The 25,324-nt window shown below is 52.8% G+C and overlaps 2 protein-coding genes across 8 annotated transcripts in view; one reads left to right on the forward strand and one right to left on the reverse strand.

Annotated features, from left to right (window-relative positions):
* Positions 1–2,688: 2,688 nt before the first annotated feature.
* Positions 2,689–16,163, forward strand: SIRT6 (sirtuin 6). Of its 2 annotated transcripts, XM_038771134.1 has the most exons (8): positions 2,689–2,783; positions 6,895–7,022; positions 10,214–10,396; positions 14,040–14,099; positions 14,410–14,505; positions 14,916–14,996; positions 15,215–15,338; positions 15,891–16,163. In XM_038771134.1, exons 1-8 carry the CDS (start codon positions 2,718–2,720, stop codon positions 16,134–16,136), a joined length of 984 nt encoding a protein of 327 aa, XP_038627062.1. In that variant the 5' UTR covers positions 2,689–2,717; the 3' UTR covers positions 16,137–16,163. The 2 variants fall into 2 exon arrangements, with proteins under 2 accessions (XP_038627062.1, XP_038627063.1); XM_038771135.1 differs by lacking the exon at positions 10,214–10,396.
* Positions 16,164–23,807: 7,644 nt separating this feature from the next.
* Positions 23,808–25,324, reverse strand: part of CREB3L3 (cAMP responsive element binding protein 3 like 3) — a 39,382-nt gene continuing 37,865 nt past the window's right edge. For all 6 annotated transcript variants that reach the window (XM_038771516.1, XM_038771515.1, XM_038771512.1 and 3 more), the window contains one exon: positions 23,808–24,966. In XM_038771516.1, coding sequence (XP_038627444.1) covers positions 24,629–24,966 — 338 coding nt within the window. In that variant the 3' untranslated portion in view covers positions 23,808–24,628. The remainder of the gene's footprint in view (positions 24,967–25,324) is intronic.

Here is a 25,324-nt window from a genome sequence, read left to right on the forward strand (position 1 = left end):
TATTGTTACACTGTACTCTCCCAGGGGCTCAGTGCAGTGCTTTGCACACGGTAAATGCTCAATAAGTACGATTGACTGATGACCTTAAGCATTTGATACTCACCCTAGCCTCACAGACATATCCTTATAATCTACTATTTCCCCTAAAATTTATTTTAACGCCTGTCACCTCCTGTAGATTCTAAGCTCACTGTGGGCAGAGATCACATCTACCAAGTCTATTGTATTGTAATTTGCATATATCAATCAATCATATTTATTGAGCGCTTACTGTGTGCAGAGCACTGTACTAAGCGCTTGGGAAGTACAAATCGGCAACACATAGAGACAGTCCCTACTCAACAGCGGGCTCACAGTCTAGAAGGGGGAGACAGAGAACAAAACCAAACATACTAACAAAATAAAATAAATAGAATAGATATGTACAAGTAAGATAAATAAATATATACCTCTGGTCTAGCTAACCCTGGACTCCCTCGCCCGCCCAGGGGCGGGAGGGCTGAACCAGTTACCCAACCACACTTCAAGGGTGGGAACGGCTTACCCTAAATGGCCGTTTTCCCCAAGTCCCAGAAAGTCAAGCCCAGACCCTGGTCCCAGGCTGCCCGTGGCCCAGGCCTGGAGGAAGAGAAAATCTGGACTCCCCCAATTCAAGCAGCTCCCTGCCCGGAAGCCCAAGGAAGTCTTTTAAAAAAAAAAAATAAATCTCTATTTCTAACAGTAGGGAAGAAAGGATCCATGTGAAAATAAAACTAAAGCTGGCTCATTTCGGACCTCTTCATTCCACTGAGACAGCTCTCTTCAAAGTTACCATTGACCTCCTTCTCGTCACATCCAAGAGATTCTACCCTGCCCTAATGCTCCTCGACCTCTCGGCTGCCTTCGGCTCTGTGGACCACTCTCTTCTCCTAAAACCATGGTTTTCTTAACACAATTCTTTCCTCTTACTTCTCTAATAATGATTACTATTATTATAGTATTTATTAAGCACTATGTGCCAAGCACTGTATTAAACATTGGGGTAAATATACAGTCCTTGTTCCAAATGGGGTTCACAGTCTAAGTACAGTGCAAGCTTCAACAACAACAAGCTTACAGTGCACACGGTAAGCGCTCAATAAATACGATTGACTGAATGAAAGTAGAGGGAGTAAGATTTAATCGCCATTTTCCAGATGAAGAAACTGGGGCACAAGAGAAGTTAAGCGACTTGCCTAAGGTCACCCAGCAGATAAGTAGGAGTCAGAGGTCGTGGGTTCTAATCCCGGCTCCGCCCCTTGTCTGCCGCGTGACTTTGGGCAAGTCACGTCACTTCTCTGGGCCTCAGTTCCCTCATCTGGAAAATGGGGATGAAGACCGTGAGCCCCACATGGGACGACTGGATTACGTCGTATCCCCCCCAGCGCCTAGAACAGTGTTTGGCACACAGGAAGCCATTATCCCGGCTCTGCCAATTTGTCCACTGTGTGACTTTGGGCAAGTCACTTCACTTCTCCGGGCCTCAGTTACCTCAGCTGTAAAATGGGGATAATAATAATAATAATAATAATGGTATTTGTTAAGCGCTTACTATGTGCAAAGCACTGTTCTAAGCACTGGGAGGGATACAAGGTGATCAGGTTGAATCGTATTTATTGAGCGGTTGTCCCATGCGGAGCTCGCAGTCTTAACCCCCATTTTCCAGCTGAGGGAACTGAGGCCCAGAGCAGTGAAGTGACTCGCCCAGAGTCACCCAGCTGACAAGTGGCGGGGCTGGGATTTGAACCCACGCCCTCTGACGCCAAAGCCCGGGCTCTTTCCACTGAGCCACGCCGCTTCTCTTGGGGATCCTCATCATCAATCGTCTTGATCGAGCGCTCACTGCATGCAGAGCACTGTACTAAGCGCTTGGGAAGTCCAAGTTGGCAACATCTAGAGACGGTCATCATCAATCGTATTTATTGAGCGCTTACTATGTGCAGAGCACTGTACTAAGCGCTTGGGAGAGTACAAATTGGCAACATCTAGAGACAGTCCCTACCCAACAGTGGGCTCACAGTCTAGAAGGAAGGGATGAAGCCTGGGAGCCCCCGTGAAGACCTTGTGACCTCCCCAGCGCTTAGAACCGCACTTTGCACACGGTAGGCGCTTAATAAATGCCATTATTACTATTAGGAGGAGGCCTTCCCAGACTGAGCCCCTTCCTTCCTCTCCCCCTCGTCCCCCTCTCCATCCCCCCCATCTTACCTCCTTCCCTTCCCCACAGCGCCTGTATATATGTTTGTACAGATTTATTACTCTATTTATTTATTTATTTTACTTGTACATATCTATTCTATTTATTTTATTTTGTTACTATGTTTGGTTTTGGTTTTTTTTTCCTCTGTCTCCCCCTTTTAGACTGTGAGCCCAATGTTGGGTAGGGACTGTCTCTAGATGTTGCCAATTTGTACTTCCCAAGCGCTTAGTACAGTGCTCTGCACATAGTAAGCGCTCAATAAATATGATTGATTGATATTAGGCGCTCAATAGAGCCTATCTACACACTGTCTGAGAGAAGGCCCCCCCCCCGTCTGCTAGCCACCAGGGTAGCGCGCATGCGCACTCGCCCCCTCACCACCTTTTTTTTTCCCCTCTTTCACTTCCGGTCTGCCTGCCTCACGGCTGAAGCCGCAACAAGGAAAACTTTATTGACAAGCGGCGAGCGTTGCGGGGGGCAACCGAGGCCCGGCGGGAGGATGTCGGTGAATTATGCCGCCGGCCTTTCTCCCTACTCCGACAAGGGCAAGTGCGGGCTCCCTGAGGTGAGGTGGGAGGCCCCGGCCTCCTCTTCCCTTCCCTTCCCCACCGCCGAGGCCTTTCCTCAGGGGACCCTCTCCCTCATCCCCTCCTCTTCCACCCTCTTTTGTTTCCTTCCTCTCTTCCCAATTTTCTGTGGGAAAAATGCGGCCCCACGCAGTCCCCGGTTAGCCCATGGGTTCAAGACGTTATTTCAGAAGGGCTTTGAAGATGGGGGGGAAAAAAAAATGAGAGGGAGTTCAAGGGGTCAGAGGAGGTAGAGGAATGAGCCATGCTGAGGAACTAAATATGTGTAGTGGGAGAGCTGAGGGCTTTAAAGCTGTTGGTGAGGAGTTTCTGGAGGCAGGGAGATTCGTGAGGAGGCCGCAGTAGCAATTAAACTGGGATTTTACAAATAAAAATAATAATGAGGGCGTTTATTAGGTGCTTACTATGTGCAGAGCACTGCTGTAGGCGCTGGGGAGGCCTCAAGGTGATCAGGTTGTCCCATGGGAGGCTCACGGCCTTAATCCCCATTTTCCAGATGAGGTCACCGAATCACAGAGCGGTGAAGTGACTTGCTCAAAGTCACACAGCTGACAAAAGGCGTAGCCGGGATTTGAACCCGTGACCTCCGACTTTTAGACTGTGAGCCCACTGTTGGGTAGGGACCGTCTCTATATGTTGCCAATTTGGACTTCCCAAGCGCTTAGTACAGTGCTCTGCACATAGTAAGCACTCAGTAAATACAACTGATGACTCCAAAGCCCGGGCTCTTTCCTCTGAGCCACGCTGCTGCTTTAGTGCTTGTGGCGCGGCCATTTGAACGGAGAAGAAGGGTTATATCGGCGAGGAAGAATCAGCAGACCGAATCCGGGGGGTTCAGCGAGAGGAAGAAGTGTCCAGAATGCCAAAGTCGCGGGCTTGAGCTTCGTGGTGGCGTTGGTGGGCCGTGATGGGGGAGAGGAATTTGAGCGGCAAGGTGCGAAGTTCAGTTTTGGATGTAGTGAACTTGAGGCGTCAAGAGGATCTCCATGTTGGGTAGGGACTGGCTCTATATGTTGCCAACTTGTACTTCCTAAGCGCTTAGTACAGTGCTCTGCACACAGTAAGCGCTCAATAAATACAACTGATGTAGAGATGTTCTGGAAACAGGAGGAAACGTGAGATGACAGAAGAGGAACGAGGCCGTGGCTAGAGAGGTAGGTTTGGGAGGCATCCGTGTAGAGGTGGTAGGTGACGCTGTGAGACTGGATGAGCTCCCCAAAGAATGAGGGGACCCAGAACAGAGCCTTGACGGAGCCCCCCAGTTAGGAGACATGGGGTAGAAGAAGAAACCTTGAAAGAGACCTAAGAAGGAGGGAACAGTGTCAGGAAAGCCCAGGTTAGATCATGTTTCCAGAAGTGAGTTTTAGGCAGCCAAAAATTCAAGAAGATTTAGGACAGAGTAGAGTCTGTTAGACTTGCCAAGGAGCTTGTCGGTAACCCTGGAGAAAGCAGTCCCATCGGAGCGAAGAGGGGGGGGGAAACCGGATTAGAGAAGCCGTGTGGCCTAGGGGGTACAGCACGGGCCTAGGACCTGGGTTCTAATTCCGGTTCCACCACTTGTGTCCCGAGTGACCTTGGGTAAGTCACTTCACTGTGCCTCAGTTTTCTCATCTGCAAAATGGGGATTAAGACTGTGAGCCCCGTGTGGGACAGGGACTGTAATTACCTTGTATCTACCCCAGCGCTTAGGTCATGCTTGGCACATAGTAAGGGCTTAACAAATACCACTAATTATTATTATCAAGAAGGGAGTTGGAGAAGAGGAAGTGGAGGCAGCGGGTGGATACGACCGGCTCAAGAAGTTTGGGCAGGAATGGGAGGAGAGAGGTGGGGCCGCAGCCGGATGATGCTGAGGTCCGGGGATCGGGGGCGGACATCCAGAGAAGGTTTTCGTAGGCTAAAGAGAAGCAGCGTGGTCTAGTGGAAAGAGCACGGGCCTTGGGAGTCAGAGGACCTCGTTCTCATCCCAACTGTTCCACCTGCCTGCTGTGTGACCTTGGGTAAGTCATTTAACCTCTCTCCACCTCAGTTCCCTCCTCTGTAAAATGGTAACTCAATACCTGTTCTCCCACCCGCTTAGACTGTGAGACAGGGACCTGATTTGATTCTACCCCGCTGCTCAACAAATATTATTATTGTTATTGTTAATAATAATACCATTGTTATCAGGCTAGAGGGGAGCGATAGGTACATTGGAAGGCAGAGGGAAAGGAGCCCTCAGAGAGTGAGTGATGGAAAGTGGCAGCCAGGGAGGGAAGAAGAGTGGGTGCAGTTATTTTAATGGAGGTGAGAAGGTACGAGCTCGGAGGTGCAGGTGGAGAGAGTCGATTTGGAGAGCAAGCAGGAAGATTTCCTCTGGAGATATGGCCGAGAAGGATGAGAGAGTTGAAGCGGAAGGTGAAGGGGGGAGAAGTAATGTTGCTGAGTGGAATAGCAATAATAATGGTATTTGGTAAGCGTTTAGAAAGTGTCAAGCACTGTTCTAAGCACTGGGGTAGGTATAAGCTAATCAGTAGAGTTACAGCAAGTAAAAATGAATTTGAAATGGCCAAGGTAGGCCTAGTCTCTGGATTTCCACCAGCAGAGGTCTGCCACAAGAACACAGGATCAGCAGAGCATATTGTGGGGTGGTCCAGGGCTCGAGGTTAGTGGCGTGATACAGATGGGGCAGGGTGACCCCCCGGGGGACAGCAGCAGTGAAGGAGTTGTTTGGCTGAGGGGGTGAGGTTGATTAGGGGGTCCAAATGGGGCGTGATGACCTGGGCTAAGTGGAGAGGATTGAGAGATCAGGGGTTTCTGGGGGAGACAGGGGCGTGGTCAGAGAGTGGGATTTCAGAGTTGATGTTCCAAGTGGCCCAGTGACTGGTGATGAGATTGCTAAAAACCTGCACCTGGTTTCCATGCTCTTCCTGTTGCTGTTTCTAGGAACAAAATACTGTGGCTTTGGCTGAAAACCCAGCCCATTTCCCTTCCATTTCCTTTAAACTCTCTCCCAAGTCGGTCCAGGATCGTAATCAATGTTCGTTAAATCTAATCGATTAGCCACTGATGACATTTAGCGCTTAGTACAGTACAAAATACAGTACAAAATACAAAATACTTAGTACAAAATACTGTGGCTTTGGCTGAAAACCCAGCCCATTTCCCTTCCATTTCCTTTAAGCTCTCTCCCAAGTCGGTCCAGGATCGTAATCAATGATCGTTAAATCTAATCAATTAGCCACTGATGACATTTAGCGCTTAGTACATTTAGCGCTTAGTACAGTGCTCTGCACACAGTAAGCGCTCAATAAATACGATTGATTTACGTGCTTCCCCCTGTAGACTGTAAGCTCCTCGTGGGCAGGATTCACATCAACCAGTGCTGGACTTTCACAAGTGCTTAGTACGGTCTGCTCTCCACTCAGTAAGTACTGAATTGAAATCATCGATAGGCTGATTGTCGTGGGAAGCATATCACTAAACGCTGAGAACTGGCAAAATTCAAGAAGCACGTTACGCTGTAGATTGTAACCTCATGGGCGGGGAATGTGTCTGTTACATCGTACTCTCCCAAGCGCTTAGTACAGTGCTCTGCACACAGTAAGCGCTCAATAAATACGATTGACTGACTAAAACTCAGAAGATAGGGCCATCCTTGATCCAAACCACCCCACCTTCCCCAGCTATGCCTCTCGCGTAGAGGGGAGAATAAGCTCCGTTCGCTTCAGGGCTCTGCTGCTGGAAAGATTTCAGAGCCTTTGGCGGTCCCAAACTTCGCTCCTGCGAACAATCAGTCAGTGATATTTATTGAGCGCTTACCGTGTGCAGAGCACTGCACTAAGTACTTGGGAGAGTACGGTATAACAGAGTTGGTAGATGCGATCTCTGCCCGCAGCAGATTTAGAGGTCCTGCAGCGGGCGGAGCTTCTCACACGCGGTAAGAGTCCAGATTCTGGCAACGCCTCCTTCCAGAGAGCAAAGTAGTCCCCCGGCCCAATCTTGTGCCCTAGCCTCAGTCTGGGGACTTGCGTCGGTGGCCTCTCTGGCTGTTGCGGGAGGAAGACTTCTAGCCTGCCCCAACTCCCAAATCCTTCTTTTTCTCTGCAGATTTTTGACTCCCCAGAGGAGCTGGAGAGGAAAGTGCGGGAGTTGGCCCAGCTGGTGCAGGAATCGTCCAATGTGGTGTTCCACACTGGGGCAGGCATCAGCACGTCGTCGGGCATTCCAGACTTCAGGTGAGAAGAATCCGGGCCACCAGCCGACAGGCGGTGGCAAATGCTTGTCTCGATTCAGGGAGTCCCCATTAAGGCCTGCGTGGAGCATGTGCAGACCCGGCGGCCTTCCGGACCGTTCGCCCAAACTGGCGGCCCCGTCCTAGCGGACGGACGTAGTGGGGGGCGTCACCGGCCCGGGGCCTGGGGTCTCTGGCCCCCGTGTGCTGCCATACCATCCCTGTGGATGAGCGAATGACAGAACCGGGAGACTAGCGATGACTGTTCTGTGCTTCCACGTGATCCTATGCCAAGGTTAGCGGCCTTTCGGGTTGAATGGTGGATCCTTGGGTTACGGGGAGGGGATGCGCAATAAGTATTCAGTGAATTGCTTCTTGGGGTAAGAGCCAGACGAGTCTCTGGGGTTGTTGTTGCTGTTGTTCTTCGTTTATTCGCGAGACTTGGTCGGAATGGGTTTAGGTCTCTCTCAGGGGCACCCCTGCCTCCATCCGGGGGTGCTCAGGAGGCAACAAGAAAGAGGTGACTGGTGTTTCTCTCTCTCCGTTCCTGATTCCGGGCCTCCCTCCCGCCGGTGCCAGTCAGACTCATTCGTTCATCCAATCGTACTTATTGAGCGCTTACTGTGCGCAGAGCACTGTACTAAGCACTTGGAAAGTACGATTTGGCAACAGATAGAGACAATCCCTGTGCAACAGCGGGCTCCCAGTCTAGATGCTGGTCCAACCCGGCCTTGGAACATCGCCGATCTCAAAGCCCGAGGAGACTAAGACAGACCCAGGGGCGGTCCTCGGTGGACCTGGGTCGAGCCAATCCCCCACACCCTCCCCAGTGTAGACAGCAGATGAATTGGCCAGGCAGACCTTTCCCCCCTACCCTTCCACGAGCCCCATCTCTGTTCCCCCTTCCCTACCTCCCCCTCGGCTTTCCAGTCCCTTCCCACTTGGGGTTTCAAACGCTGGGTAGTGGAGCAGCCCATACGGGAAGGTTTTTGAGGCCCTGGGGTTCAAGGACAGTCCCTGACACTTTTTCTCCAAAGCCTGTGTCTCCTCCAGGCTTGGCTGCCTCTAGGTGACCGTTGCCTCCCTTGAGGATTCCCCCCTCTGCTTCCAGTTAGGAAGAGGGATCAGAGAAGCGTGTCTTGACCAAGGGAAGGCAGAGAAAGGCAGGAGGACGACTAGGGGTCCCAGAAAGGGGTTGGGCAAAGGAAGAACGAAGGTTAGATTATGTTCTTGTGTGGGATGTTTGATGCCCGCAGGCGTCTGGTGAGCTTCTGATTACAGCCACCAGCACGTGACCCACCAAGAGAGGTTCCAAACAGATGGCTGGTGAACCCACTACCAGCCAAGTGCCAGCCTTCAGCCAGCCATGCTCTAGTATTCATCAGTAGTGGCACAATGTAAATGATTATTTTAGTTTCAATCCAAATAAATTTACATCGTGGGCTTAAAAGTACCAACACAAAACAGGGAGGAGAAGGACCCAAAGCAACAAACCCCTCTTGTATCCAATAGCAGCGTGGTCTAGTGGCTAGAAGAACCCGGGTTCTAATCCGAGCTCTGCTACTTGCTGACTGTGTGACCTTGGGTAAGTCACATCACTTCTCTGTGCCTCAGTTACCTCATCTGTTAAAGTGGGGATTAAGATAGAGAACCCCACGTGGGACATGGACCGTGTCCAGCCTGATTAGCTTGTATCTACCCCACCCCTCAGTATAGTGCCTAGCACGTAGCGCTTAACAAATCTCTCTTTTCAAATGCGGTTGAGTCGTTTCCAGCGACTCCAAGGACACACCCTCTGCAGAATGGTCCCGTCTTCTGTCTTAAAGTCATTCTGGTATGTGTATCCATAGTTTTCTTGGTGTGGATACGGAAGCGGTTTACCATCGCCTTTTTCCACACAGTAAAAACCTGAGTCTCTGCCATTGTCTTTGATCATCCTCCCTCTACTCTTTCCCATGCTGCTGCTGCCCAGCACAGGTGAATCAACTTCACCACTTCAGCTTAAACATTTCCATTATAGGTAACTTTATATGGCATAGCCCTAAACTTCATCACCATACACAGACTGTCCTGCCACAATATGTTGCCAACTTGTACTTCCCAAGCGCTTAGTGCAGTGCTCTGCACACAGTAAGCGCTCAATAAATACGATTGAATGAATGAATGAATGAACAATAACAGAACGATTCATAGGAGAAGCTTAACAAATACCTTTAAAAAAAAATAGCACAAAGCTGGCCTGAATAGGTTCAACCCAAGGGCTAGCGGGTGATTTGATTATTACAGTATTTAAGTGCTTACTATGTGTCAAGCACTGTTCTAAGTGCTGGGGTAGATACAAGTCAGTCAGGAGATGAGGTATTGCCAGGATCTGTCTGCCTTGATAATGAGGAAGGCAGGGATGGGAGGGTCCACGTACAATTATTTGCATTTTCCCATTCCTTTTCATTGTAGAACCTGGCTGGGTGAGTCCCTAAATGAAGGCTAGAGATTTGTGCAGGAGGTACAGGAGTCAGAAGGACCTGGGTTCTAACCCCGGTTCTGCCACTTGTCTGCTGTGTGACTCCGGGCAAGTCACCTAACTCCTCTGGGCTCGTTACCTCCTCTGTCAAATGGGGATTAAGACTGTGAGCCCCATGCGGGACATGGACTTTGTCGTCCAACCTGATTACTTTGTATCTATCCCAGCACTTAGAACAGTGCCTGGCACATAGTAAGCATTTAACAAATACCGTTTTTTTATGGTATTTCAAAACCGCAAGGCTGGTTGTTATACCGTCCGTGGTCTCACCAGCCAGTTGTTCGGCACTTCTGACTTCTGCTGATGGCTCCAGTTAGAAGATCTGTGTGGTGCCAGACACTAGGTACAGTTAAGTTTGAAAGAAGGGCCCCGCTCCCCCTAAGATGTTCTCTCCCCGACCCCTAGACTCCAGGAAGTGCCTACATGAGCGCTCTAGAGGATAAGTGGACTGGTGTATGTTGGCTAGTATGGCTCTTGAAGCCTGAGTTTCTGGCCTAATTGCCCTCCAGAAATCTTCAGGGTTTCAACAGGAAGTGGCCATGGAGCCTCTTCCCTATTCCACCCCAGAGGCTGGTTACTTTCCGTGATGGGTGAACTCAGTGGTCCCGTTTCTGAGCCCAAAGGGGAACTGGATGGAGGTGGAGGGTGGCTCACTCTCTCCTCTTCCTCCCTAGGGGCCCGCATGGGGTGTGGACAATGGAAGAACGTGGCTTGGAACCCAAATTTGACACTACCTTTGAGAGTGCCAGGCCCTCTAAGACCCACATGGCCCTGCTGGAACTGGAGCGTGTTGGTATCCTGAAGTTCCTGGTGAGCCAAAATGTGGATGGCTTGCACGTGCGCTCTGGATTCCCCAGGTACCTCCCCTGTGGTCCCACAAAGCTACCTAAACCGGTTTGCTGAGATTTTTCACACCCCTTGCCCAGGTTCCTGGGATCCATGTCTCTTCACTGCTATCATCAAAAAGCATCTCGTATTTACTAGGATAAATGCCTCACTTTTTTGCCCAGCTTTTATTGCATTAAAACCATGGGTGGGGCAATTATGCAGGTCATATAAGAAATTAAGTCTAGCAGTGAGGTGGGGAGAAGGAATGGGAAGGAAAGAGGGCACTCGAGGCTGCCTGTCTTCTTTGGTACTCTCCCAAGTGCCGCATACAGTCGGCATCCAGTGAATCATCTTTCCCTCCCTGCTGTGTTGTCGCATTCTCACTCTTCTTCTCCTCTAGCGTGCAGCCCTTACCGCCGCTTACAATTATGAAGTACAAAAAATAATGTTCAAAAATCGTGGCAGGGCAATTATGCAGTGGAGAAAATTGGGCAAGTGAATATGGGTTTGGGTGCCTGTCTCCGCTCGGTGATGCACAAAGCAAGTTCAACACAGTCCCCACCTCAAGAAGTTGAACAATCCAAATTGAACAACATTGACTTCACCAAACGTATAACGGTCAAATCGAATCAAAGACATTTCTTTCCGCAAGATTTCATCCCAGTGAGGACTCTTCTTTAGTCACCATCTTTGCCAGGCATTGCCCGCGTCTGTCTGGGTTCTTCTTCCTCCTCTTCGCCCCATCCCAGCAGACACGACCAGCCAAATCTCCCGTCGTCCGCCTTCCCATCTCCCTCCGAGTTCCTTTAAACTCAAGGGCCCCTGGGAAACTCATCTTTGATCTTGCAGGACTCTAGACTCTTTGACTCTTCTTTAGTCATCATTTCTGCTAGGCATTACCTGCTTCTATCTGGGTTCCTCTTCCTCCTCTTCTCCCCATCCCAGCAGACACGAGGACCAGCCAAACCCCCCTCCCAGTTAGACTGGGAGCCCCACGTGGAACAGGGCCTGTGCCCAGCCTGATTACTGGGGCCCTATTCCAGACCATTCCAACTTACTTTCACCCCTGGATACACGTCAGAGGATTTGTTGGAAAGGAGAGATTGGAGCTAGGTGAAATTCAGTCGGTCAGAGGTGGGGCTGGTAGAGCAGCGTCGGTAGCAGTGATAGTGTTTGTCATCCATCCAAGAAGCAAGGCAGTCTTCTGTCTCCGGGGTTCTCACCCCCAGCAATCGATCCTATTTATTGAGCACTTACTGCGTGCAGAGCACTGTACTGAACGCTTGGGAAAGCACAGTAGAACAGCACTGGGAGACGTGCTCCCTGCCCAGGAGGAGCTTAGAGTCTAGAGGGGGAGAGACTAAAATTTAATATAAATAAATAAATGTTGAATGTGTACATGGACATGGGCAGGGGGTCGGCAGCAAGATAGACGAGATTGAGGTACAGTGAGAAGGTTACCGTTAGAGGATTGAAGCGTGTGGGCTGGATTATATTAGGAGAGGTGAGTTAGGAGGGAGCAAGGTGACTGCTTTAAAGCCAATGGTGAGGAGTTTTTGTTTGATGTGGAGATGGATGGGCAACGAATGGAATTCCTTGAGGAGTGGGGAAACATGTCCTGAACATTTTTGTAAAAAAGCGATTTGGGTAGCAGAGCAAAGTATGGACTGGAGTGGAGAGAGACAGGAGGCAGGGAGGTCAGCAAGGAGGCTGATAAAGTAATCAAGGTGGGATAGGATGAGTGATTGGATTAACATGGTAGCAGTTTGGATGGGGAGGAAAGGGTGGATTTTAGTGATGTTGTGAAGGCGGAACCCACAGGATTTAGTCATGGTTGACTACGTGGGTTGAACAAGAGAGAGGAGTCAAGGATGATGCCAAGGTTTACGGGCTTGTGAGACAGGAAGAGTGGTGGTGCCATCTGCGCTAATAGGAAAGTCAGGGGGAGGACAGGATTTGGGTGGGAAGATAAGGAGTTGGGTTTTGGACGTGTTAAGCTCGAGATGACGGGAGGACATCTGAGTAGAGATGTCTTGAAGGCAGGAGGAAATACGAAACGGCTGAGAGGGAGAGCGATCGGTGGTAGTTGATTCCATGGGAGCGAATTAGTTCTCCAAGGGAGTGGGTGTAGATGGGGCGTAGAAGGGGGCTCAGAATTGAGCCTTGAGGGATCCCCACAGTTAGCGGGTGGGAGGCAGAGGTGGAGACCACGAAAGAGACTGAGAATGAGCGGCCAGAGAGATAGGAGGAGAACCAGGAGAGGACAATCTCAGTGAAGTGGAGGTTGGATAATGTTTCCAGGAGAAGGGGGTGGTCGACAGTGTCGAAGGCAGCCGAGTGGTCGAGGAGGATTGGGATGGAGTAGAGGCTGTTCGATTTGGCAAGAAGGAGATCGTCGGTGACCTTTGAGAGGGTGATTTCTGTAGAGCGAAGGGGACGGAAGCCAGATTGGAGAGGGTCAAGGAGAGAATTGGAGGAGAGGAATTTGAGGCAGCGGGTGTAGACAACTCGCTCGAGGAGTTTGGAGGGGAATGGTAGGAGGGAGATGGGGCGATAACTGGAAGGAGCTGTGGGGTCAAGGGAGGTTTTTTTAAGATAGAGGAGACATGGGCATGTTTGCAAGCAGTGGGGAAGAAGCCATTGGAGAGTGAGCAGTTGAAGATGGCAGTGAGGGAGGGAGCAAGGGTTTTGATAAGGTGAGAGAATGGGGTTGGATGCGCAGGTGGAGGGAGTGGATTTTGAGAGAAGGCAGGAGATCTCTAGAGATACCGCTGGGAAAGATGGGAGAGCTGGAGGGGCAGGAGAGGGGAGGGACTGGGGCGGGGCAGAGGAGATTTTTGGGAGATCATGCCTGGTAGTGTCGATTTTCTTAATAAAGTAAGTGGCCGGGTCATTGGGGCAAAGGATGGGAGCGGTGGGGGGACTGGGGGTTTGAGGAGGGAGTCTTGCAAGAAGCGGGGCAAGTTTGAAAGCTCACCTCCCAAGTGGTGCTGAGACGGCAAGAGAGGAAACTGTGAGCGTCACATTTCTGAGGCAAAGGCAGGACTTGCAGAGGGGATGGGAGAAGCAGCTCACTAGCTGGATCCAGGGGGGCCAGAAGACAAGGCCCGAGATCTGCTTTTATCAATCAATCCATCAGTGGTATTTATGGAGTGCTTACCGTGTGCAGAACACCGTACTCAGCGCTTGGGAGAGTCCAATCTCCCTGCCCACAAGGAGCTTACGGTCTACAGGCAGAGACAGACGTGAATATAAATAGATATATTTATCTAATTGCGGGGCCGAGGGTGGGGCGAATACTCTAGCATGAAGTTACTTCATCTCAGCCAATTGCCCACCTCCTCAGCCCCCATTCACCTTCCCTCCTCCCCCGTGTCGCGGCTTAGTGGATAGAGCACGGGCTTGGGAATCAGAGGACCTGGGTTCTGATCCCGACTCTGTCACTTGTTTGCTGCGTGACCTTGGATGAGTCACTTCACTTCTCTGCGCCTCAGTTACCTCATCTGGAAAATGGGGATTAAGACTACGAGCCCCACATAGGACAACCTTGAATCTACCCCAGTGCTTAGAACAGTGCTTGGCACATAGCACTAGACAAATAACATTATTATTATTATTATTATTATCATCATCATTATTATGCTCTGGTCTGTTCTGCCTTCCTCTCCGCAGGGACAAACTGGCAGAGCTCCACGGGAACATGTTTGTGGAGGAATGTGTTAAGTGCAAGAAGTGAGTACCCAAGTCTTCTCTGGACTAACCCTCGGGGACCCTCCCCTCCCATCCCCTCACCCCTGGGGGGAGGTGGAGGCAGATGGGGAAGAGAGCAGCAGGGTGAACAAAGAGCCCGGTCGATCTGTGGTGGGAATTCACAGCGCCTCGGGATCCCCGGGCTCCTGCCGAGGGGGATGATTTGGTTCCCGGAGGAGAATAGAGGCCAGTGGCTGCCGGGCTGGTTGTGCCGGCAGCTTCCGCCCACGGGCTGTACTCCCACCTGGATTGTGAGCCTCTTTCTCGTCCTCCTGGCCCGGCGGGTCTTTAGGCAGTACGTGCGTGATGCCGTGGTGGGCAGCATGGGACTCAAGGCAACGGGTCGGCTGTGCAGCGTGGCGAAGGGTCGTGGCCTCCGGGCCTGCAGGTAGGCAACCTGCCGCTTGCCCCTCCCTCTCTCTACCGCCGAGCTGGGGAGCCTCCGTGCCTTTGGAGCTGATGTTGCATGTGTGAGAGAGAGAGAGAGAAAGATATGGTGATGGTGGTGGGGTGGGGGTGGCAGTGGCGGGCGGCCTCTGGGTCCTCTGGCGGGCCGCGAAACCTGCATGGCAGGACCGCTGTTGGATCTGGAAAAAAACAAAACCTTTCGGGGACCACGGTCCCCTGTGAGCCTGGAGTCCTTCCGACTCGCCGGGCGGATCCCGGTGTCCGGATCCTCCCCCTCTCCCCGAGCCCTCCTCCCCGCTCTGCCCCTAAAGGGGCACCGAGACTGAAGACCCCCAGACGGGCAAGGGGGGACGGTCCACAGCATGACTCTAGCTTCTTTCCTTGCCTCAGAGGAGAGCTACATGACACCATCTTAGACTGGGAGGACTCCTTGCCAGACCGGGACCTCAGCCTTGCAGATGAAGCGTGCAGGTATGGGCCGCAGCTGCCCGGGTCGGGTGACCGGGGAGGGAAGGAGGGAGCGCCGGGATCTCGCTCCCGATTGCCTGTCTGCGACCGAGCCGGCCCGGGGGCGAGGTGGGCTCCTCTCCCTCGGGGCTCCCGGTGGGGGAGAGGTCCGGCCAGGGGGCTGGGGAAGGCCCACGGCCAGCCAGCCCTCGAGCACGGCCCCTCGGTTGTGTCGGTCCCAGGAACGCCGACCTGTCCATCACCCTGGGCACCTCGCTGCAGATCAAGCCCAGCGGCAATCTTCCCCTCATCACCAAGCGCAAAGGTGGCAAGCTGGTCATCGTCAACCTTCAGGCCACCAAGCACGTGAGTGAGCCGCGGGGCAGTGCCCCTGCCCCCCGTGGGGGCCGCTGCCCGCCAGCCCGTCCCCTCCCCAAGCTGGGCTTAGGTGAGACCAGAAGGAGCCTCTGGCTCGGTGGGCATTGAGAGGCCAGGCCAGATGGCTACCGCAAAAGCGTTAGCGGCGGCGGCCGGGAAGCCTGTTCACCTGCTGTGCTGCCGCTTCCTCTCCAGCCCTGCCACGCCAAGGGCCCAGAGGGGCCTCTCAAGACCACCGAATTTCACTTCTCTTGGTGCGCTGGGGCGGATACAGGTGGGAGAGATGATCTGGTCATCCGGCCCTCCTGCCCTCGCCCGCGGCCTTGGCCCTCGGGGGCACCTTTAATCAAGCCGTCCTCGAGGCGAGGAAGAGGGGGGTTGCAGACGGAAAAACTGAGGCTCAGAGACGCCGCCCCGAAGCCCAGTTCCCCTGACTCCCAGCCTCCCGTCTCTGCCGGACTCAGTACCGGCCAAGGCCGGCGAAGATCAGGATGCACCCTCCCCTCCCCCGATGCATCTTGCTTCCCCTCCCCTTGGCAGGACCGCCAGGCCAACCTGCGCATCCACGGCTACGTCGACGAGGTCATGACCAAGCTCATGAAGCACCTGGGCCTGGAGATCCCGGAGTGGCGGGGGCCGCGGGTGGTGGAGCGCTCCCTCCCAAAACGCGAACTGGGCCCCGGAGCGGAGGACGCGGGAAGCAAAGGGGTGAAGCCCGAACCCCCTGAGTCCGCCGTGGCCCCCTTGGCCCCTAAGAGGGTGAAAGTGGAACCCCTTCCCACCTGACGAAGAGACACAAGGCGGGGAGTTAGAGAGGGGTGGGGTGGGAGGGGGCTGGATGTGTGTTTGGTTATGAGGGGCTTTTTGTTTGTTCGTTTTGTGTTTTTTTTTTTTTGACACACCTGACTGTGGGGTGGGGTGGGGTTTGGGGGAGGTTTGTGTGTTTTGGGGGGAGGGCAAACTGTCTTTTTTTTTTCAACAATTCCCTTCCCCTCCTTGCCCTCTCCCCACTGCTCACGGGGGATCCTGGGTAACAGTCGGGCCAGCAGTCAGTGACTCAGCCTCTGTCCCCTTAAGGGGCCCCCATCCTCCCCAGAGAACCTGCAGTCTGGTAATGACCTCTCCTCTGTAGTTGTCTTTTTAAAACATTTTTTTAATAAGCTCAAGACACAAGAGGCGTCTGGCAGGAGCTGTGGAGGAGGGACCTTTGGGAGTGTGGCCGCTGCTAATTCCTGTCTTGGCCTCATCGCCGTTTGAGGCCATCTTCCCTGTCGTCCTCTCCCCGCTCCTCATGGGTTAAGAGGGTGGAGGAACAGAGATGGGAATTTCCCTGAAGTGTTGCCGCTGGCAACGGGGGGGAAGGTTCCAGCTTCCGCCTCCCCCTTCCCTCCTCTCCAGTACATTTATTGACTCGGAGAAACGGGGCAAGCAGAAGGAGAGAGGGGCCAGTTTGGGAGGGCACAGTTGCAACTGTATTGATATAGCGGTACGGTGAACGGGAGGCGCCTTCAGCCTCAGAACCTCATTCCCGTTGACCGAAATAACGCTTCTTCCCCGTCCCTGCCCGAGCCCAGCCGCCTCCGCCTGACGTCAGGCCAGTGAGAACCGAGGCTGGTGTTTCCCCTGGGACCAGCTCCACTTACCACTTATCAATAAGGTTAGCGCCTTCCCCCCCACCGCTCCCCAGACTCAATCTCTGGGGAGCTCATTCTTCTGGGCCCTGACCTTTGTCTGAGTGATTGCATGCAGCGAGCGCCCTTTCCCAGTGAGCAGCTGGTAATCGGGGCCAGTAGCTGATGAGAGGGGAGAGGGCCTCACACGACCTCCCTGCGTACTGCAGAGCCGATGGGAATCTCCAGCATGCTACCTCCCTGTCTCCCCGCCTGCAAGGGCCCAGAGGTCTGGTGGCAGAACCAGGTGGGGGCCGACCGCTCAGGGCGGGGAAACAGATCCTGTTCAGTCCAGCCGGGCCCCCCAAGTGGGTGGGGGAGGCTGTAGGGCTAGGAATTGGCTGGGTGGGGGGGTGGGAAAAAAAAAGGGAAGATCCAGGCCGGGACCAATCCTCCGGCGGCCGTTTGCCGTGCCCAAAAAGTGGCTTTATCCGAGGGTTTGCAGTTCTGGACTTGAACCTGCTGTGGTTGATGGCTCTCGAAGGCATCCTTTGCCAGACCCGAAGGGGTGGGCAGCATCGGAGACTTGGATAAAGATGACGGGTTGTGGTTTCTTTGTCTGTTTCGTTTTTAATGGTATTTGTTAAACGCTTACCGTGTGCCAGCGACCTTGCTATGCGTCGGGGTAGATACAAGCTTATTAGGCTGGACGCAGTCCACGTTCCACGTAGAGCCCAGTATTAATCCCCATTTTACAGATGAGGGAACGGAGGCACAGAGAAGTGAAGTAACTTATTCAAGGTCACAAAACAGGCAAGTGACTGAGGCAGGATTAGAACTCAGGTCCTCTGATTCCAGTAGGCCATGCTGCTTCCAAAGGCTTGGAGCCTTTATTCGACAAGCGCAGAAGCCTGGATCACCAGCGTCCGTTCCTGGACCCGGCCCGCTGGGTTTCTTTTTTTCTTTTTTAATGGTATTTAAGTGCTTACTACGTGCCAGGCACTGTACTCGAGTGCTAGGGGGAGATACAAGCCGATCGGGTTGGACACAATCGACGATGTCCCACAGGGGGCTCAATCTTAATCACCATTTTACAGATGAGGTGATTGAGGCCCAGAGAAGTAACTCACCCAGGGTCACACAGCAGATGGGGCAGAGCTGGGATTAGAACCCAGGTCCTGTCTTGCAGGCCTAGGGTCTATCCATTAGGCCACACCACTTTCCCATTTTGTGCTTTCGAGTGCCGTGTCCTGCATGCGCCCTTGTCCACGCCAGAGAGTCTCCCTGCAGTATTCATTCAGTTGTATTTGAGCGCTTACCGTGTGCAGAGCACTGTACTGAGCGCTTGGGAGGGTACGACAGTAAACTGACACATTCCCTGCCCCACAGTGAGCTCGCAGTCTAAACGGGGAGACAGACAATATAAATAAATTTCAGGTATGTACATAAGTGCTGTGGGGCTGGGAGGGGGGACAAATGAAGGGAGCAAGTCAGGGCGACCCAGAAGGGAGTGGGAGAAGAAAAAGGGGTTGTGGGGGGAGCGCTTAGGGAAGGCCTCTTGGAGTAGATGTGCCCTCCGTAAGACTTTGAAGGTGGGGAGAGTAATTGGCGAATATGAGGAGGGAGGGCGTCCAGGCCGGTGGCAGGATGTGGGCGAGGGGTCAGCAGTGCTTGGACACCCCCCCTCCATGGCTTCATCCGACTGCTGACCCTCTAGGAGTGCGTGTGTGAAGAAAATTGAATCACCTTCGCGTTCCAGCCGAAGGGGCAAATCCTAGGAGCAGCTGACATCTTAGCAGAGATGGCCTCTGTCACCATGCTCAGAGGCAGGGTGTCCAGATTCCTGCCGGCTGCACCTGTCACCTCTCCAGCCGGAAGGACCATCCTGGACTCTCAAGAGATCTCGGTCTTTGTCAGGAATGATAACATAATAATAATTGCGGTATTTGTTAATCACGAGGTGCCAAGGACTGTTCTGAGCAGTGGGGTAAATTCACAGTCTAAGGGGAAGTAAAAATAAGGTAGTGCACATCCCCATTTTACAGCTGAGGGGACTGAGGCACAAAGTGACTCACCCAAGGTTACGCACAGCAGGCAAGTCGTGGAGCGGGGATTAGAACCCAGGTCCCCTGACTCAGGCCCACACTTTTCCACCAGGCTGCTTCTCCCTTTGATAATCTGATGGTGCTCTTTTTTGGAGAGAGGTTCAGATGCCGCTATGATCCGACTTTTCTGGCCAGACTTCTCTTGCTCAGTGCCCTTTCTGATCCAGGCTCATTTTATCCTCAACATTACTGGGCGATAGGTGCGGTAGGGGTTTTTGCTCCATTTTCTAAATGGAGAACTGCGGCTCGGACAAGCGTCCCCCCCTACCCATTTCCCTCTGGAGCAAGACTGGCACTCCAACCCAAATGCCTGCATCCCTGCTTGGGAATCTAACAGCCCAGCAAGCATCTTGGCCACCACCGACTGACTTTTCCTTGGTGTTTCTCACCCCTGAGATGGTAAGTGCCCAGATGTAAACATACTTTTCACCCTCTCTCTCTCCAGGGCTATACCCGTAGTGAATCAGGAATTTGGGAGTTATGCGACTGGTTTAATCTGTAGACAGTCCAACTGGATTAGGTTATGTCAAAGGGGAAAAAAAAATCAATTTTAGCAGTTGAATTAACCAGATTGCCAGTTTGATCCCTATGTCTGGTCAATGATTTCATTCATTAGTTTTCTCTGAGCAGTGTAGATGCAGCTTATGGACACCTTTGCTCAGACACATGCAGATAATTTCCCCCCCCTTGACATACCTGGCATACTTTTGATGTGATGGTCATTTCTGCTGCGTTCCCTCCTTCCCTCTGCTTCTCTTTTGGTTGTTGCTCTCCAGGGTCCTGAAGCTTTTCCCAACTTAGTTTCTTTTCCTTAAATAGCTGCTGTTTTGGACGCCCCTGACCCCCCCCCCACCCCCGGAGGACTTCGTCAGGAGACGTGACCTGGAGTTACCCAATGGCTCTGACCTCAATCGAGAAGCTCGGGGGGCACTTTCAACCCCCGAGTCTGCCGCAAACTCCCTGCGTAGCATTCATTCATTCAATCGTATTTATTGAGTGCTTACTGTGTGCAGAGCACTGTACTAGGCGCTTGGAAAGTACAGGTTGGCAACATATAGAGACGGTCCCTCCCCACCACGGTCTAGAAGGGGGAGACAGAGAACAGCAAAACATACTAACAAAATAAAATAAATAAATAGAATATGTACAAGTAAAATAAATAGCAGGCTGTAGAGGATGGGGTTGCATTCATTCATTCACTCAATCGTATTGAGCGCTTACTGTGTGCACAGCACTGTACTAAGCGCTTGGAAAGTACAGGTTGGCAACATATAGAGATGGTCCCTACCCACCAGTGGGCTCACAGTCTAGAAGGGGGAGACAGAGAACAAAACAAAACATATTAACAAAATTAAATAAATAGAATATGTACAAGTAAAATAAATAGCAGGCCGTAGAGAATGGGGTTGAAGCTTGCGATGCTAAGTACGTATGCTGGGGCAGGGTTAAAAGGTCTCCGACAAGGGTGGCAAGTAGAATTTGATGAAGGCAGTCCAGGTGGGGGGCCAGAGAAGTTGTGACAATAATAATGATAATGGCATTTATTAAGCGCTTACTATGTGCAAAGCACTGTGCTAAGCGCTGAGGTATACCCCACGTGGGGCTCACAGTCTCAACCCCCATTTTCCAGATGAGGTAACTGAGGCACAGAGAAGTAAAGCAACTTGCCCCAAGTCACACAGCTGACAAGTGGCGGAGCCGGGATTTGAACACATGACCTCCGACTCCAAAGCCCGGGCTCTCTCCACTGAGCCACGCTGCTTCCCTTAGTATCATCATCAATCGTATTTATTGAGCGCTTACTGTGTGCAGAGCACTGTACTAAGCGCTTGGGAAGTCCAAGTTGGCAACATATAGAGACAGTCCCTACCCAACAGTGGGCTCACAGTCTAAAAGGGGGAGACGGAGAACAAAACCAAACATACTAACAAAATAAAATAAATAGAATAGATATGGACAAGTAAAATAAACAGTAGTGCTTAGGGGGTCCAGGGTAGGTAGCTCAGTGAAGCGGAGCAGGCAAGGCTCCTCACCCGTAGTAGCAGGGGGGCGAGGTGGCCTCGGTGGGCACATCCCAGAGGGACTCGCTAGCCTGGTGGGCTGGGTGCGGGGTGATGGGCCATGCTCGTAACTGCGAGGAAGAAGATGCTGGCATTCAGGCTGAAGGCCGAGCGGTTGAGGCCCAACTAGCCCATGACTCCTCCCAGAAGGGCCACCTGAAATCCAGGGCAGAATGGGTTAACCAGAAAAGCAGGGTCAGGGACCACCGTAAATTCATCCCAGTCAGGTCGAGAGCCAAGGAAGTGACGCTGGAAGCTTTTCGACTTGGAGTTGTGTGCCAGGGCACCAGGGCCAGGGGGTTTCTCCCTAGCCCCAGGGTGCCTAGCAAGGCCGGTTGCAGCGGGGAAGAGGGCTGCAGCTGGCATGGGCTGGCTTAGGTGGTGGCTGGCTCATAGCCGCACCCCAGAGCGATAATAATACCAGTTGTGGTATTTAAGCGCCTGGTATGTGCTAAGCATTGTACCAGGCATGGGGTGGGGGGAAAGGGCGAGGCAGCCTAAGCCGACCGGATGCGGTCCCTTAAGAGAGGCAGAACAAATAATATAATCTCCATTTTTCAGAGGAGGAAACAAGCTCAGAGTTAAATGACTTGCCCAAGGTCTCACAGCAGGTAAGTGGGGGAGGCGGGTTTAGCACCCAGGTCTTCTGGCTCCCAAACCTGAGCTCTTTCCACTAGGCCTTACTGCCAGGCAAGGGCAGCTCCGTGTCTCCTCTTCCCTCCTCACAAGCTACCGTAGAAAGCGCTGCTGCAGGCCGCTTGCCAGCTGCTTCCCACTAGGTTTCTGCTTGGCTCTGCCTTGGCTGTCAGATTTTGGTTAGATCCCCTTCCCTGGCTGTGAGTGGCGATTTTAGGGCCTTGCTGATTTTCTCCTTTGAGAGTCCAGGGTGCTTATGGGGCCAGAGGTGAGAGGGCTCACTGCCCTATATATTGGGGGCTCCTGGACCCAAGAGAGGGCATTGAAGGCGAAGCAGCGTGGCTTAGTGGGGCGGGCATGGGTTTGGGAGTCAGAGGTCATGGGTTCAAATCCCAGCTCTGCCACTCGCCTGCTGTGTGACCCTGAGCAAGTCACTTCGCTTCTCCGGGCCTCAGTTCCCTCATCTGTAAAATGAGGATTAAGACTGTGAGCCCCACGTGACTGTTTTATATCTACCCCAGCGCTTAGAACAGTGCTTGGCACATAGTAAGTGCTTAATAAACACCACCATTATTATTATCTAGGATTGGATCCCAGGGGCAGGGTGCAAGTGAGGCTGAAGAGAATCCTTACCCTATTTAGCTCACTCCGTACTCCCTCCAGCAGGCACCTGGGAGAGACCCAGGCCTGCAAAGCAGGAGTCCCAAGTCCAAGATCTTCCAGCCTGGAAGACTCACTGGGCTCTGATTTGGCTGCTAAGCCAAATCATCTCCCTAATAACGGTATTTGCCAAGTGCTTACGATGCGCCAAGCGCTGTTCTAAGCACAGGGGGAGATGCAAGATCAGCAGATTGAACACAGTCCCGGTCCTACATGGGGCTCACACAGTCCAAGAGGGAAGGGAAGACAAGTGGCCTTCCCCATTTCTACGAATGAGGGCCCCGGGGCCTCGAGAAGTGAAGTGATTCGCCCAAGGTTACACAGCAGCCAAGTGGCGGAGACGGGCTTCGAAGCCGGATCTCCGGACTCCCGGGTTCTTTCCGCTAGGCCCTGCTGCTTCCACTCTCCACTGGGCATCAGGGGGAAGGTGGTAGTCTTGCCACCTTCACAACCAGACAGGATGGAAGGGGAGCAGGCTGAATGGGGTCAGCAAAATTCACTGTCAGATCTCTTTCCCTGAGGCCAGTGGCCCCTCGGAGCTGCTGCTTGCTGAGGAGCCCAAGACGGTCCAGTTTCCGATTCTTCCCAAGCAGGGCCGGGGTTGAGGTGAGGGGGCGGGACCCTAGTCAATTTCTGCTAAATTAAGTCAACCCACAGATCCCTGGAAGAAGGGGTAGGGTCTTACCCGGGGCCAACGGGAAGAGGAGAAAGGAGGTCCAGAGCCCAACCTGGGTCTTGAGTGGGAGGCTCGGGAAACTGCAAACAGGTCAGTTAATCATTTACTGAGCACATATTGTATGCAGAGCACCATACTAAGTGCTTGGGAGAGTGCAATATAACAATAAACAGACTTCCTGCTGACAGCGAGTTTATAATCTAAGGGGGAGACGGACATTAATATAAATAAATTACAGCTATGTACATAAGTGCTGTGGAGCTGGAAGGAGGGATAAATAAAGGGAGTAGAAGGGAGTTGAAAAGAAAGAGGGCTTCATCAGGGAAGGCCTCTTGGAGGAGGTGTGCCTTCAGTAAGGCTTTGAAGAGGGAAAGAGTAATTGTTGGATATGGTGGGGGGGAGTGAAACGGGTGGGTGAGAGGTGGGAGGTGAGATAGACGAGGGTTAGCATTAGAGGAGAGAAGTGGGCGGGCTGCGTTGTAACAGAGTAGTAAGGTGAAGTAGGAGAGAGCAGAGGGCTTTAAAGCCAAGGGTGAGGAGTTTTCTGTTTGATGAGGAGGTGGATGGGCACCACCGGAGTTTCCTGAGGAGTGGGGAGACATGGCCTGAACGTTTTTGCAGTAAAATCATCCAGGCAGCAGAGTGAAGTATGGACCGGAGTGGGGAAGAGACAGGAGGCTGGGAGGTCAGCAAGGAGGCTGATACAGTCATCACGGCAGGTCATAGGAATGACGTTTATTGAGCACCACTAACTGCAAGGCACTGTACGAAGCACTTGGAAAAGTACAACAGAAGCACAAGACGTGTTCCCTACCTGCAAGGAGCTTCCACTCTACTCCTTGGAGAATGGGGATGGCTAGGTGTTTTGGGCCAGGTTTGTCAGAAGCAGGTATGTGAGGGTGAGCACATCCACGCCTGTGGATGCATTGCTAAGTCAGTTGCGGGGGTGGGGGCGGGGGGGGGGGGAGAGCGGGGATTGCCACGTATTGGCACATCTACCTGTCCTACACGCGAGGTGACGTTTCCCTCCGAGTCTAGCTAAATGATGGCTGTTGAGGTGTTTGGATGTTTATGGGCCTCCAGCCCCAGCCCCCATTTCCTTCTCTTTCCCCTCCCAGGCTGGAATTCTGCAGGGGCTCCGTTCGCTGCCTGCCTGAGGGACCCCGCAGAGGGACCCGACTCTTAGCCTGCAGCCACCCGGCCCCCATTCCAGCCCCCAGCGCTTAGACAAGACCCTCAGTTTGAGGGCTGTCTGCCCTTTCTCCTTCCCCTTGCCTCCCCTCTGGGCTGAGAGGGAGTTCTCAGGCTGGTACAAGAAAACTCATTTCCCCCAAACCCCTGAGGGCTAGTAGCCCAGTTCTGGGGGTTGTGGTGTACGTGTGAGTCTTGGTGGTGTTTTTTTTTCCCTCCCGGCACCTGCCTCTCCCCCTGTCACCCTCCCTAGCTCGGGAGGGAATCTCGTTCGGCCTCATCTGAGGGGGAAGAAGCACTGTGAGGGGGCAGGGGAGTTGGCGGGGGTGGGGGGGAAAGATCAGAGTTCCTCCCCCAGCTCCAGCACCATTGGGCTGGGGGAGTTTGGGTCAGACCAGAGCAGCAGCCCCTGGCTTGGCCCTGAGCTGTCCCCTTGTCTGACTCCTTCCAGATTGGGCTGGGCCTGGGGAGGGGCGGAGGGGGTCCCGTTGCTGGGGAGAGATTCCTGCTCCTGGGAACTGCTCAGGAACTTGCTCAGCAGACTGGAGCTGTGCTCCTCCTGGGAGTATTCCCTCCCCCGTGGTAGGTCGCCTTCCCCGGGGCCCGGTTCCTCCCCGTCCTTGACGAGGGCCTGGAAGACCCGCGAGGCAGCATCCGCGTGCAGGGACCTGGAAAAGACTGAGGTGGAGGGAGAGAGATGCATCAGGGCAGAGTTTCCACTAGATCCTCTCTTTGGCTCTTGCTTTTATCCAGCCCCACCCACCCCTTGCCCTCCTTGGGGCACAAGAATTGGGGAGAAGGGGTGAAGAAGGATAATCAAGTGGGTATTGATCGAGCGCTTTACTAATAATTAATAATTGTGGTCTCTGTTAAGAGCTTACTCGGTGCTAAGCACTATGCTAAGTGCTGGGGTAGATAGATCATCAGGTCCCACATGGGGCTCGCAAACTGAGGGAGGGAGAAGAGCGGGTGAGTTAGCGAGAGGGTTGGTTTTTAGCATGGGCCTGGTGATTTGAGAAACTAGCTCACACTTCTC

This window comes from Tachyglossus aculeatus, chromosome X2, assembly GCF_015852505.1.
Source record: "Tachyglossus aculeatus isolate mTacAcu1 chromosome X2, mTacAcu1.pri, whole genome shotgun sequence".
Lineage (NCBI taxonomy): Eukaryota > Metazoa > Chordata > Mammalia > Monotremata > Tachyglossidae > Tachyglossus > Tachyglossus aculeatus.